This window comes from Chenopodium quinoa, unplaced genomic scaffold, assembly GCF_001683475.1.
Source record: "Chenopodium quinoa cultivar QQ74 unplaced genomic scaffold, ASM168347v1, whole genome shotgun sequence".
NCBI lineage: Eukaryota > Viridiplantae > Streptophyta > Magnoliopsida > Caryophyllales > Amaranthaceae > Chenopodium > Chenopodium quinoa.
Window position 1 is genome coordinate 2,034,938 of NW_018743391.1, and position 14,839 is coordinate 2,049,776.

At 34.3% G+C, this 14,839-nt stretch overlaps 2 protein-coding genes across 2 annotated transcripts; both read left to right on the plus strand.

The window, feature by feature from the left end:
* Positions 1-2,730: 2,730 nt before the first annotated feature.
* LOC110738719 (stearoyl-[acyl-carrier-protein] 9-desaturase, chloroplastic-like) lies at positions 2,731-8,020 on the plus strand. The gene is made up of 3 exons (XM_021919127.1): positions 2,731-3,025; positions 5,753-6,257; positions 7,040-8,020. The coding sequence occupies exons 1-3, from the start codon at positions 2,892-2,894 to the stop codon at positions 7,598-7,600; spliced, it is 1,200 nt and encodes a 399-aa protein (XP_021774819.1). The 5' UTR covers positions 2,731-2,891; the 3' UTR covers positions 7,601-8,020.
* A 2,008-nt stretch (positions 8,021-10,028) lies between these two features.
* Positions 10,029-13,054, plus strand: LOC110738720 (stearoyl-[acyl-carrier-protein] 9-desaturase, chloroplastic-like). The gene is made up of 4 exons (XM_021919128.1): positions 10,029-10,145; positions 10,539-10,668; positions 10,950-11,457; positions 12,329-13,054. The coding sequence occupies exons 2-4, from the start codon at positions 10,637-10,639 to the stop codon at positions 12,887-12,889; spliced, it is 1,101 nt and encodes a 366-aa protein (XP_021774820.1). The 5' UTR covers positions 10,029-10,145; positions 10,539-10,636; the 3' UTR covers positions 12,890-13,054.
* Positions 13,055-14,839: the final 1,785 nt, after the last annotated feature.

The following is a 14,839-nucleotide window of genomic DNA, read 5'->3' on the forward strand; positions in this document are numbered from 1 at the left end:
ATTTGTTAGGTATTAGATTTGTTTTGTTTGGTAATAGGATATATTGGTCAGGTATTAGATTATATTTGTTAGGTATTAGATTTGTTTTGTTTGGTAATAGGATATATTATTGGTCAGGTATTAGATTCATTTTGTTTGGTAATAGGATATATCGGTCAGGTATTAGATTTATTTTGTTTCGTAATAGTATATAATGGTCAGGTATTAGATTTATTTTATTTGGTAATAGGATATATTGGTCAGATATTAGATTTATTTTGTTTGGTAATAGGATATAATGGTAAGGTATTAGATTTATTTTATTTGGTAATAGGATATATTGGTCAAGTATTAGATTTATTTTGTTTGGTAATAAATTATATTGGTTAGGCATTAGATTTATTTTGTTTGGTAATAGATTATATTAGTCGGGTATTAGATTTATTTTGTTTGATAATAGGTATAATTGGTCAGGTATTAGATTTATTTTGTTTGATAATAGGTATATATAATTGGTCAGGTATGTATTAGATTTATTTTGTTTGATAATAGTTATAATTGATTAGATTTATCTTGTTTGATAATAGGTATAATTGGTCATGTATTAGACTTATAATGTTTGGTAATAGGTATAATTGGTTAGGTATAACAATGCCTGAAATATCTTTAAGGATAGTGAGCCTTTTCCATTCAGCAAGCATAATATCAATCAAACTAAGGACTCCTTCAGCTAAATTACGACCAGCATTTGGTAGTGTTAAATTTTCCGCCATTGTTGTTCTGGTTTCTAGTGACATCAGATTTTTGATCCGATTTTCTCTCTGCTATAACTTCATTCTTGGTTGTAGGAGAGAGAAAGGTCGAAGTATCAAAGAATCAGTTGTCTCTCGATCTAGACTCGGAAGCTGATCTTCGAAGCTCAACCTCCTTCTTCGGAGTATCAACAACAACGAAAAACAAGCCATGAAAATGGAGGAAGAAGCAGTACTAGTGCGGAGTTGGAGTCGCGGGCCTCACGATCGGGTTTAGTAGCCTGCGCCTTTTTTGTTGGCCTTTTATTGTTGAGACCGGACTGCCTGGTCTCACGTGAGTCCGGTCTCACACAAAACGTTTTCAAGATCTGTTTATTCACCTTATTTTCATTTATTTCAAGTGTAATAAGTGCAGTTTAGTAAATAAATTCTCATAAAGGGTTATCCAAGTATAAATTTTAACTACATTTTCTTAAATAAGTTGAGATAAGTTCAAATAAGATAAGATAAGTTTATATAAGTAAGAATCTGGTGAATTGATCACACCCTTATATGAGATCAAAAAAATGGTTAATCTTTAAAGATCTTTGATGCATATTAGTATATTACCATTTACTTTATGCAAAGCAACCTATCTACTTGACAAGCAAAGCAAATGAATTACCATTTAATTTATGCAACTACACCATTTACTTTATCACACCAACCTATCTATATAATGAAGTATGTTATACAACATATTTAAAAGAGAGTCTAATTCAATGAGTAACTTAAGCACACTACTGCTTAATTTCCAATTATTTTAAATATCCATAAACAATTATATTTTTATTACTCATCAAATCGGTTTTTCTCCACACATTTAGGCCATATTATGATTTACTAAACTAAACTGGACTGAATTGATTGGAGCTGAACTGAATTGAAATGAAATGAATTGTTTATGAGAGAAGGGATTTGGAACTAAACTGAACTGAACATAACTGAACTGATCATAAATGAATTGAACTAAACTGAACTGATTGGAGCTGAATTGAACTGAAATTAAGCTGAATAGAACAAACCCTTAATTACTTTAAATAATTGTACAAACATTTTTATCATCTTATTATATCATTCACATGTAAGGACTAAGGGCCTATTCACAATTACTGAAACAAGCTGAACTGAACTGATTGGAGCTGAAATGAACTAAATAGAGCTGAAATGGATATTTCATGAGAGAAGGAAATTAGGAGCTGAAATGAAATGAACTAAAATTGAAATTAAGCTGAAGTGAACAGGCCCTAAGGACAAGAGATTCTCTTCTCCAAGCCAAAACCTTCATTAGGGCGCCTCTTGGACCTACTACAAAGTAAATAATTTTTTTTACAAAAATTGTTTTAAAAGACCATTTTCTCCTTACCTATGAGTGCATATAAAATGAGAATATCCAAGTTTATCTTTGAAATAAAACTGCAAAATACGGTAGACTCAGAAATAGATGAGAATATTAAAGTTTACTCCGTATCTTTTTTAAGTTGTACGAAATAAATTTATCAAATTGTAAGATGAGATAAATATAAATCTTTTTTAAGCAGACTCGTAAAATACTCCCTCTGTTTTAAATACTTACTCCACTTTTCTTTCTCGGCCGTTTTTTAATACTTGCTTCATTTCCTTATTTGGAATGTTTTTACAATATTTAATTTATTTCTTTCACCTCGTATTTTATTAATTTCATATTCTCTCCCTCCAAGTTTCTCCACTACTTTTGTTTTTTTTACAATATTTTTATTTTTTCACCTACCCCCACCATCTTTATATTTTATTATTTTATCCTAATCTCTTAAAACTCCGCGTATGAAGAAATTGAACAAATATTTAAAAACGAAGGGAGTATGGATCAAGAGATTCGAGACAAATTTTATACACCAACATTTGTTGTTTGTTTGTTTGTAAACTACAAGTATACCCCAATTTCATACCCTAGTAGAGTAGTAGCAAAAGCATTATTAGTTTATTACCATCGAAACAATTTAAAGAAAAACTTAAGCAACTTTTTTTTCCTAATTCGAGTAATTTCCATTTTCTCTCTCTTCTACTTGTATTTTGTGGCTGTGAACACCAGAAAAGCAAACCCAACAGCATTTCGTAACCAAAAACCAAAAAAATCCAACAATGGCTCTCAATCTCAATCCCGTTTCTTCTCCATTCCAATGTCGTCGATTACCTTCTTTCTCTACTCGTCGATTTTCCAATCTCAGATCCCCCAAATTTGTCATGGCTTCCACTCTCAGCAGCTCTTCTCCTAAGTCAGTTTTCTCTCTCTTCATCAATCTTTTTTTTCATTCTTTTTTCTGCATTTTCTTGCTTATTTGTTGATAATATGATTGTAATTTTTCTGGGGTTTAGGAATTTTTGATGATTTTGCACTAATTTTTGATTTGGGTATTCTTAATTTTCTTGTTATGGCTTTTTAATTGCATTTTTGTTTGTTCTTTTTTTTTTTTTATGTTTATATGTCAATATCATGATTGTGTTATTCTGGGTTTTTGTGATTTTTGATGAAGAACCATTGTAATGACATTTTCTTGATTTGGGTCTCTCTCTTTTTCCCCCATTTTTGTGGGCTGTTCTTCCACTTTGCCCTAATTTGATGCTTCTGATAATATTAATTTTTAAATTATTATGCGATTTTATGAAACCCATCGTTTTCATGCCATGTCACCTGTTGTTTGTTTATATTTCGATTTTCTCAAGTGGGTATCTCTGAGATTCACTGCAACTGATACAGCAACAGTAGCTTGTTGGATTTTAATGTTATTAATATATTGTATCATTTTTTTTAAAAATAATAAATTTATTTGTATATTCATGATTTATTAATATGTTTTCTAAATTTTTGATTGTTTATTTAATTATGATGTATAATAGATGTGAAATTATTAGTGGTTGGGGTGGGTTGCTCTGATTTTTCTCCCATGGTATTGGGTACTAGATTTAGTTTATTTCTTTTTTTTTTGTTTTTGTTTTTGTTTTTGTTTTTGTGGTCAATTTCTGGTAGTTGGGGATGGAGAATAGGTTGGAAGATTTCATTTTTTCATTTGAGGCTTTGGTTTGATGATTCCACCAAAAGTGTTGTGGTGGTTGATGCATTTATTCTTCTCTTCATTGTTCAAGGAGTATGGATGTTAGCCTTTGAGTTTTGATAGGAATCGCGTATTTATTATATCTTTATGCTAATCCGAAAAGCTCCTAAGTAATGAGATAGGTCGTTTAGACCTGCATATTAAGCAGAGAGTGATTGTTTTTCATCGTATGGTTCTGTATTCCTGACATATTTAATTTGCTGGGATTAGCAAGATGTTGATGTTGGTGTATATGGTCAGGGAAATTAGATAATGATAAAGCAGCATCAACAATCCACATGTCTCTGTCTTCTTTTGGGGAGTAATAACACTATCTTCTTGGATCAGAATAGAACATTTCCCTTTGTTTTACAGTTTTTCTTCAGTCTTTGCTTAAAATGAGAGGAGAAATGCACATAGAGTCTTATTTGTGTTGGAACACATGGAGTTGAAAATAGTGAAAATTATCAGCCAATGACTCTATGTGGCTGATATCCTGTAACATTCTACCATGTGAGGCTGAAAGACTGATTTATGTTAAGGTCCCTTTTCATTATAGAATTGTTTGAGCTTTTCCCACAACTATTCTTGAAAGGATTTAGAGTTCAGGGAGTTGGAAGTTGAAATTGGCAGTCTCTTGTGTTGACACAGAGATCTCTCTGTCTTTCCTTGTGTTGATTCAGTCGAGAGCATGAAAAAAAATTAATTAAAATGAACTGCATGACTAAAAATACAAGTATTTGATAAACATATACATATTCATTATATTCTTGGCACTGGACAGTGGGCATTATGTTTACACTGATAAAAACAAGTGCTTAAATAATTGAAAGTGAGGACAAAGTGGCTGACTATCAGTGTACGGAACAAAGAGTAATTGAAGTAATGATTAGTTGATTACACATAAATTTGAAATTTAAGTCGAATTGGAAGTCCAATAAAAGAGAACAAGGGAATTCGAGTCAACTTTCTGCTTTAGATCAGAGGCCCATAGCACACTAATAATTCACTTGCTAAGTCTTTTATGCCATTGAGTCAGTAGTTCAGGTGATCGATGAAGTCACGGTATCTATGCTGAGATGGGAAGAGTTTATGTGGAATATGAAAACTATGTTAGAAAGAAATGAAGAAAAACAGAGATAGGTAGTAAAATAAACATGGGTTTGTGCTGGTGTTAAATCTGTAAGCACATTGATTTTAAGTATATAGATTATAGACAAGTTTCCACTTCCCAGTAGGAAAGACCTCTTAGAAGATCAAATTTTTTCATTGTCTTTTTGGGGGAAGCTTCCACTTTCCACTCTCCTTCTGCTTGTCGCCAGAAAAGGAGAAGCAGGAGGTACCGAGCTAAGACTAGAAGAGGGTGAAAAGAAATTGCAGGGTTAAATAAGGACAAGTTAATTTTAAACTGCATGAAGGCATTGTCGACCAACTTCTTCTTATAATTTGCACATCCTACGATTAATTGAATTTGGGGTGATCAGATGGTTCACAAAGTGAGCTCAGGTCCAAATCTCTTTGTTTTCTTTACCTGATTGTTACTGATTGAACCGTAAGCACATTGCGAAGCTCATCTTTCTGGGCTTAAAAGTTAAAACTGTTTGCCAATATGATCGTATACCATTATTGGATAGTTGATACTCTGGTATTGTTTCTTCCTTGTAAAGCCTGTCTGAATATTCTGATGCTTGCTATTGGGTAGTCTGAAGTCAGAAACTTAATGACAAACATGCTTCAATACTGATATACAAAATCTCTTGTAACTTATTTTGAAAGAAATGCTAGCATGTTGAATCTAATACAAAATATATTTGTCTGTCTTGTTATTTATGTCTTTTTGCAATTGTAAAGTCGTTATGAGGCATATTTTAGTTAGAATTTCGTTTAATAAGTTGCTTGTCCTCATTGTAGGGAAGCGGAAAGCTTGAAAAAGGCTTTTACCCCTCCACGTGAGGTGCATGTACAAGTAACACATTCCATGCCACCAGAAAAGATAGAGATATTCAAATCTCTGGAAGGTTGGGCCGAAGAGAATCTCCTGGTTCATCTGAAACCTGTTGAGAAATGTTGGCAGCCTCAAGATTATCTTCCTGATCCAGCTTCAGAAGGTTTTCATGATCAGGTCAAGGAGCTCCGAGAGAGGGCAAAGGAGATCCCAGACGATCTCTGGGTAGTTTTGGTTGGGGACATGATTACAGAAGAAGCTCTTCCAACTTACCAGACTATGCTTAATACCTTGGATGGAGTCAAGGATGAAACTGGTGCCAGTCCTACTTCATGGGCTCTCTGGACAAGAGCATGGACGGCTGAAGAAAATAGGCATGGTGATCTTCTCAACAAATACCTCTATCTTACTGGTCGAGTGGACATGAGATCAATAGAGAAAACAATCCAATATCTGATTGGGTCAGGAATGGTGAGTTAATGTTCACCTAAAACCTTTTTTTATTTCAATTTTTGCAAATTGCATTATCAAGTAGGGACTGCGTGGGGGAAGTCATTGAAGTCTTGCTACTTCTTGAAAAATACATATCTTCCAAAGGTATTCTCAATTTGCACTTCTGTAAGCGGGGTTAACCATTTGTAAGATAAGTGAAAGACTTTGTGGCAGTTTAGAGAAGTCATCAAATGTTATTATTTTTTAGGTAAAAGCATATTCTTTTCTGGTACTTCATCCCAGAATAACTTCCTATTAACCATAAAAGAGTCCGTACTAGATCTCCTCATACTTGGTGGATAAAAACTCCCATAGTTACATATGCACCCCCCCCCCCCCCCCAACATCTTTTTATCCCATCAATCTTGTTTTCCTCACAATTTCTGCTATCCTTCTACAATTCGTTTTCTTTTAATGTTTTTTGGGCTTTTTTCTTATGACTTATGCGTTAGGGATCTTTTCTCCCTCTCTCTCTTTGGAGGAAGGGGTGGATATGAATACAGACCCTCATCTTTGGAAAAGGGATGATTTCTTAAATGATTATACCACAATCTATATATAGTGAGCTATATATTCTTAAGTGAAACCCAATTGCTGTTAGCTTTACATTTCTGCTGGGGTTATAGAAATTGATTACACACTAGCCTGTCCATGCCGTTTGATACACGAAGACATTGTTTCTCGTTGTTACTTGTTGTTAGTTTATTTGGAGATATTTCATTCTTCTTTGTCACCTTCTATAATCATAATATTGTCTGCAGGATCCTAGGACTGAAAACAATCCTTATCTTGGTTTTGTGTACACATCATTTCAAGAAAGGGCGACCTTTGTATCCCATGGAAACAGTGCAAGGCTTGCCAAAGAGCACGGGGATCTCAAGATGGCACAGATATGTGGCATAATTGCTTCAGATGAGAAACGGCATGAAACCGCTTACACCAAGATAGTGGAGAAACTCTTTGAAATTGATCCTAATGATACAGTTCTTGCCTTTGCTGACATGATGAAGAAGAAGATCTCTATGCCGGCCCACCTCATGTATGATGGTCGTGATGACAATCTATTTGACCATTTTTCTGCTGTTGCTCAGCGGCTTGGAGTCTACACTGCGAGGGACTATGCTGACATATTGGAATTTTTGGTCGGCCGTTGGGAGGTTGAGAAGCTTACTGGCCTCTCATCAGAGGGACAAAAGGCTCAGGACTATGTATGCAATTTACCCCCAAGAATCAGAAAGCTGGAAGAGAGGGCTCGGGGGAGAGCTAAGCAAGCACCTACTATGCCCTTCAGTTGGATCTGTGATAGACAGGTCAAGCTTTGAGCTCCTGATGTCTGAACTCTTATTGATTGAAGATTAGCACTCTCCTAGTGGCAGGTCCTTGTCAACTGAGGCGTGTTTGTTAGAGGTACAATTGTTTTCATGCTGATCTGGTAGATGTACTCATGTGCCCCAAAGTGATTTTGTTTAGAGGGAGTCTGGCTGCGTGTAGATACGTTTATTTCTTTCTTTACCTCAAATCTTTCGTATGATTGGGGGGTTATATTGAACTTAAAATGGATTCATAGGTCGTATTGTATTCGTTTTCTAGTCTTTTGTTACTGAATAATCCTGATATAGCAATTTTGAATGTGATGGATTTAGGGTATGACATGTGCTGCATTTCAGATGCTGTTAACTTGAAACTTTTTCGTAAACTTACTCTAGTCCCTAAACCATTGTGATTATCGGCTCGTGATTCAATTATCAAGTGTATTTTGGAAAGCTATAAGATGCATTTGTTGTGAATGTTAGCCTTGCAATATGCGATGGAATGAGAGTTAATGTGTATAGGCATGTCAAGTTGTCAACTTTCAATGCCTCCCAATTTCTGCACTGTGGAGGCCCCAATCAAGCAGAGGTCCCACACTGTTGGGGCATTTACTGTCTGACATGAAAGTGAGCTGGATTCTGCACAATTTGAGAATCTAGATGCACTAGAACCTCTTTGGCTCTTTATTTTAATGACTAGCAGCTGCGAAACGGGTCATCGGATCAAGTTTGGTTTGGGTTTATTCGGGTGAGTAATTTGGATTGATTTCGAGGTTGGTTCAAATTTTATCAGGATGGTCATATTTAGGTTCATTTTCAGTGAACATAGTGTGATAAATTAATCATATTTAGTCACAGTTGTTTTCTTTTTGGGTTGAATGGTTGATTTGATTTCAGTCAGGTTTGGGTCAGATAATCAAATACAGAGTATAAAGTATATTTTTTTTTTTGGCTGGTTTATGAGATCAATAGTGCAATTGGGTTTCGTTTAAATTATCGGATACGAGTACCAGTTTGTATTAGCTGAGGCATACGAGTACCAGATCACCGCCACCAGTCCATCACTGATCACCATAACCGACAACTATAACCTAACCACCACGACTCAATTTTTAATTATAAACCAGCCAAAGATGGTGTTGATGCGAAATTTGCTACTGCCTTTGTGAAAATAAATCAAGAAACAAATTCTAATGATGAAATACTACCTCCGTTCCAAATTGTTTGCAACGATTAGACATTTTTCCTCTCTATTTTATGTCAAAATCGTCGCAAATATATGAAATGGAGGTAGTATTAAAATTAATTCCATATGTTTTTTTTTTTGTAGAAATTGTTATTGATTTTTAAATTTTAATTCATAATCAGTTGCATGTTAAGTTTATCACCCCTTGATATGCGTGTTAAGTTTATCAAATTGATGAACTTGTATTTTCTGCAGTTGCATGTACTTCATTTTTTTTAATGTCCTTGTCTGTTAGTTAGTTCCTTGTTAACTTGATGTTCCTTTTTTCATGCAACTTTGAGCGTAAATGCAGCAGAATTTACGTAACTTTTTAAGTTTGAATTGTCATTTTGATCAACTGCTACGTCTCTGCAATCACATGCATGTCCTCTTCCACAATTACTCCATTTAATCCTTTATAGCAGCATCTTTTTGCATTAAAAAAAAGTTTCTAATGACTTTCAATAAAGAATATTTTAAGTGTACAAACAGATCAATTGAACAACCAGAGTATCAAGTAATACTTCCTAATGACTTTAAATTCATAGATTAGATTCCTACTAGTTGTGTTTCTCAAGGTCATGAATATGGTACCAGGGCAATACTGTAATTTGATAAAGGAGATGTTTGGCAATTGACTTTTTGCCTAGCTTTTGGCTTTTTAATTTGATAGTTGGCTTTTAAATCGGCTTTTTTCACCAAAAGCTACTAGGAGTAGTTTTTCCTTTGAGTTTTAGCTTGTTAGCCCACTTTATCACTAATAAACACTTAGGGTCTGTTCTCATTGACTGAACTCAGCTGAATTGAACTGAACTGAGCTGAACTGAACTGAACTGAGTTAAACTGAACTGAACTGAATTTCAACGTAAGAGAACAGACCCTTAATGACCTTAAACAATTTTACCAATCACTTTTCTAAACAGCCGATTTAAACAACTAACTTAAAAAGTCAATCCTTACGGCTATTACTTTCACCTAATCAAACAAGCCAACAATCAACTGCCGATTGCCAAACAATTCCAAAATAAAGCATCTCCGAGTCAATGTGACACTTGTAACACGGTATACGAAGACAAGTTTTTATTGTCGTTTGCACCCTTGATTTATCTTATTCTAATAAGTACGGAACTGCGTATGTTGTTTTCATCTGCGACAGCTTGAAACAGTAGCATATGTATGATATCATACACTGTAACAGAGTAGTGAGAGTACTTCGGACCTTCAGTTTAAATCAATATCAATATCAATATGTGTTCATTTGTTCAGTTACACACTAATGTTCTATCATCACTACTTCTCTTCTAAACTTTCAGCAAAAAAAGCAAAACTAAGGTGAAGTTCATATGAATGCCTTTTTTCTTCTTTTAATTTTATATTACATGGTCTTGGGATGATTTAATTTACTTCTTTTTCTAGTTGATGTGAGCCTATATGTTACCTAAGAGAGTTAAAGGTCAATTTTTTCTCTATGAAGCAACCTGTCCATTTTTATTTTTGTAACTGCAATAAGTATATCACATGTTTGGTAAAAGTAATTGTTGTGAAATTTTATAAGATGTTTTGTGAATTTCACTTGTTAGATGTTCATTACTGTGGAAAAAAAAGGCCAGAGAAATAGGGCTCAATAAAACTAATTACATCATAAGTTATTTTTTTTAATGTTAGTTTCATCAATTTCTTGAATTTTCTCTTTGTTTACCTTATAATTTCCTGAACTGTGAACAGAACTACAGAGTAACAAGGCAAAGCAAACAACTGTGGCTCTAAGTTTGTACGCTCTCCCACAAGTGAGCACTCTAAAGGCTAAAGCTCCAAAGTTTTGCATGACCTCTACTCTTAACCACTCCTCACATAAGTAAGTTAACTACTTGCTCTCTTTACAACAATTTTTTTTATTTTTATTTTTGCTAACAAATTTTTAAGCATATTAGCATTATTAATATTAATTGATTCAAAGAATGTGATTTATATTGACGTGTCATTTCTGGTGTCTGTTTTGTACGAGTATGAAGTAAATAGATACAACAAAACAAAGTGTCAATTATCTATCATTTTTAATTTAATTAGAAAAGTGGCACGTGTTATTTGAGATGTTGAAGTGTCAAGGGTCGGACATAAATATTTTCCTCTTTGTAGGGGAGTCGAAAGTACGAAAAACCCTCACAACCGTGCTAGCGGAACACTTATAAATCAAGTAACATATTCAATGCCACTAGAAAAGATTGAGATCTTCAACTCCTTAGAAAATTGGGCATCAGACAACATCTTGGTGCACCTAAAGCCTATTGAAAAATGCTGGCAACCACAAGATTTTCTTCCTGAACCGAATTCAGACGCCTTTTACGAACAAATCAAAGAGATGCAAGAGAGAGCAAAGGAGGTTCCAGATGATTATTTTGTTGTTTTGGTTGGACATATGGTTACTGAAGAAGCTCTTCCTACTTACCAAACTATGCTTAATACTATGGATGGAGTGCGAGACGAAACCGGGGCTAGTCCGACTTCATGGGCAACTTGGACTAGAGCTTGGACTGCTGAAGAAAATAGACATGGTGATCTTCTTAACAAGTATCTGTATCTCTCTGGTCGTGTTGACATGAGAGCCGTCGAAAAGACGATTCAGTATTTGATTGGCTCAGGAATGGTATGAGAGATTTGAATTCTTAATCCCTACATACTTGCACAACTAATTATGAAAACTAGTCATCTCGACTATTGCACGAGTTGTTTATAGGCATACAATATAAATTTTTAGTTTATAATATGTTTTATTAGAAAATGAATGGTTTATAAAAGGAGAAAAATATATTAAAATTAAATGTAATTGTAGAAGATATTAATTTGGAGGAAAGTGAACCAAATAACTATTCATTTAGGTATTGAATTAAAGCTAGTTTTTTTTTTTTTTTTTTTTTTTTTTTTTTTTTTTTTTTTATTTTTTACATATATGAGAAAGGGGATTAAAAGAAAAAGAAAGGTTAAATGACTGACATGTAGCATTGATGAAAAATCAAGTTTACATGTGACATGATGGTTTGTGTTTTTAAATACTAAGTATAGATATAGATATAGATATAAATTTAGATTTACTAACACAACAATATTGTAATAATGTTACGTGAATCAAAATTTTATCTCCTATATAAATTACACGTTATTCCTTCTGTTTTACTAATAATTTTTTTTTGACAGAATGTTTTACTAATAAATTAGAAACATATGTTGCCATGTAAAATATTTTTAGATTAGTTTTAAGTATATTTTCATATTATTAACTTTTTATATTTCTTATTAATATACATAAATACAATTATTATTGGTCAAAATTGTGCATTGAAAACATGTGTGCTGGTCAAAATGTTGGGATTATTATGAAATGAAGGAGTATATAAAAAGTACAATATGTGTTATTACATGTATTGAAAAAATTACTAAATTCATGTAATAACATATACTTTGCATTAGTCATTACATGTAATTAAATTAAATATTTGTGCTTTGTATTAATATTGCAGGACCCAAAAGCTGAAAACAATCCATATTTAGGTTACATATACACATCATTTCAAGAAAGGGCAACATTCATATCTCATGGAAATGCAGCAAGGCTAGCCAAACAACATGGTGATCTGAAGCTAGCACAAATCTGTGGCCTTATTGCTGCAGACGAAAAACGACACGAAACAGCTTACAGCAAAATAGTGCAGAAACTGTTTGAAATAGACCCTGATACAACCATCCTCGCTTTTGCTGATATGATGAGGAAGAAGATCTCTATGCCGGCCCATCTCATGTATGATGACCGCGATTACAACTTGTTTGATCATTTTGCTGCTATTGCTGCTCGGCTTGGAGTTTACTCTGCCAGGGATTATGCTGATGTTATGGAGCATTTGGTGGGTTATTGGCAGGTTGAGAAGCTCACCGGGCTTTCGTCCGAAGGGCGAAAAGCTCAGGAGTATGTATGTGGATTGCCCCAAAGGATTAGGATTATAGATGAGAGGGCTCGAGAGAAGGCAAAACAAGCACCTTCTGTTTCATTTAGTTGGGTCTATGATAGAGAAGTCAATCTTTGAGTTTTAGAAGCTATATTATGGTCCTTTTTTAAAAAAAAATGTGGTGTGATCTAGTTGATTTGCTCATTTTGTGCAAATGAGCAAATTTGTTAATAACTTAGCTTGTACATTGGAATATTTTAAGTTGTAATAATAAGTTTTTAAATTTCTTCAAATAATGTCAAAATTTTGTTCCTCAAACTTATGGAATTTAAATGCATAGTCAATTAGTATCTACAAGTATATGTTATTTTACATGTTGGTCAAATGTAACTGTACAAATTTCTTGCCAAGTGTTTGATTAAATGCACCATGCATTGCTGCATTTAAATCAAAAAACATATAAAATTGATTTATGGGTTTTTGATATAAGGGATTCTTATGCATGTTTTTGAAGTCCAATTTTGAGTTTGGTGTTATTTTAATGCAGGTGTACATGTTAGTCTTCATACAATAATGCTAAAGAAGATTGGTTTTGCGGTTTTGCCACCACACTCATGTCATGGCGTTGTTGTGTCTACTTTGTCAATCGTCTAAGGTAAACTTAGCGGTGCCCGGTTAATATGGCATATTAACATTACAATGTTAATATGTTGGCATTTTTGTAAATATGAGAGTTTTTTTTTTTTTTTTTTTTTTTTTTTTTTTTTTTTTTTTTTAAGTTTTTTTTTTTTTGCATGTGATGTGTCACAAACCCTGAGAATAAAGAGTGAAACAAAGGGTTCGGTTAAACCTAAAGGGTAGGGATTTGTCCTCATCTTAAATATCTCCATTGTAACTGACCATTGAAGGTTTCAATTTTAAAAGTGATGAAGGAGTGATAAACTGATATGGGGATGTTTGATTGTTTGCGAATGGATCGAAGGATGAGGGAAGTTGAAGTTGAGGAGATGAAGTTGGAAGGGGAAATTGATATCTGCCAAACTTTTTGTTGACATCCATACCCTTACTCAAGCATACGAATTGACAATTCTGCCCCCATATAAACATTCCATGTTAATATGACATATTAACAAGGATTTTCTCATTATTATTACTATTAGGTCGGATTTAATCAATTTGTATTAACATTTCTAGTGATATACTATCACTTTTACACATATTACGTGCGCGAGATCATTTTTGACCATTAATATTTATAGTGTTGCAAAATTAGTATAGTCTATACTCTATAGATTATAGAGGACTCACTTAATCCCATGGGCGGACCTATAAAGTCCAGGTGGGGAGCAGCTGCATCTCATTTTGTAAATCAGGCCCATATAGATTAAAAGAAGAAAACCCCATAAATTTGGACCCCCATTCTAATGGGGGGTGTTAAATACCGCCGACAAATTTTATCAAAATCGCCGACATTTAAGGTGAATGGACACTAATACCTTTACTATACCCCCACACATCTTCCTCTTATTCTTTTATTTTTTTTTCTCTCTCATCACCCGTAACCACCATAACCACCACTCCCCAACCACCATCAACCGCAACAATAGCAGATGAAGGGAAGCAGTGGTCCGACGGAAGTACATTGGAGGTGGAGCTAGCGCAGGGGCAGCTATCGGAGGTGATAGGGCAGTACCTCTGATTTTTTTTTAATCTTTATGCGCTCGCAATCGGCAAGCAAAACCGATTAAACACCACGGTAATTGGTTTTGGATGCCGGTCAACCTGGTCAATCGACATGAAAAACCGGTTACCCGGTACGGTAATCGGTTGTGGATGCCGATTACCGTGGTCAATCGACACTTGAAACCGATTGCAGTAGTGATTTGCCGGTTGTGCTGGTCGCCAGGGTTAAATGGTTGCCGGAAATATAAGTTGTAACTTAAAAAAAATTTGGTACCTTTAGTCCTTTTGGTTGTTATGGGCTGTGATGCTGCAGTGGGTGGTGGTGGTTATGGGCGGTGATGGTGCAGAGGGTGGTGGTGGTTGTGGTGGTGTCTGTGGTGGTTGACGATTGAGGTTGAGACTTAA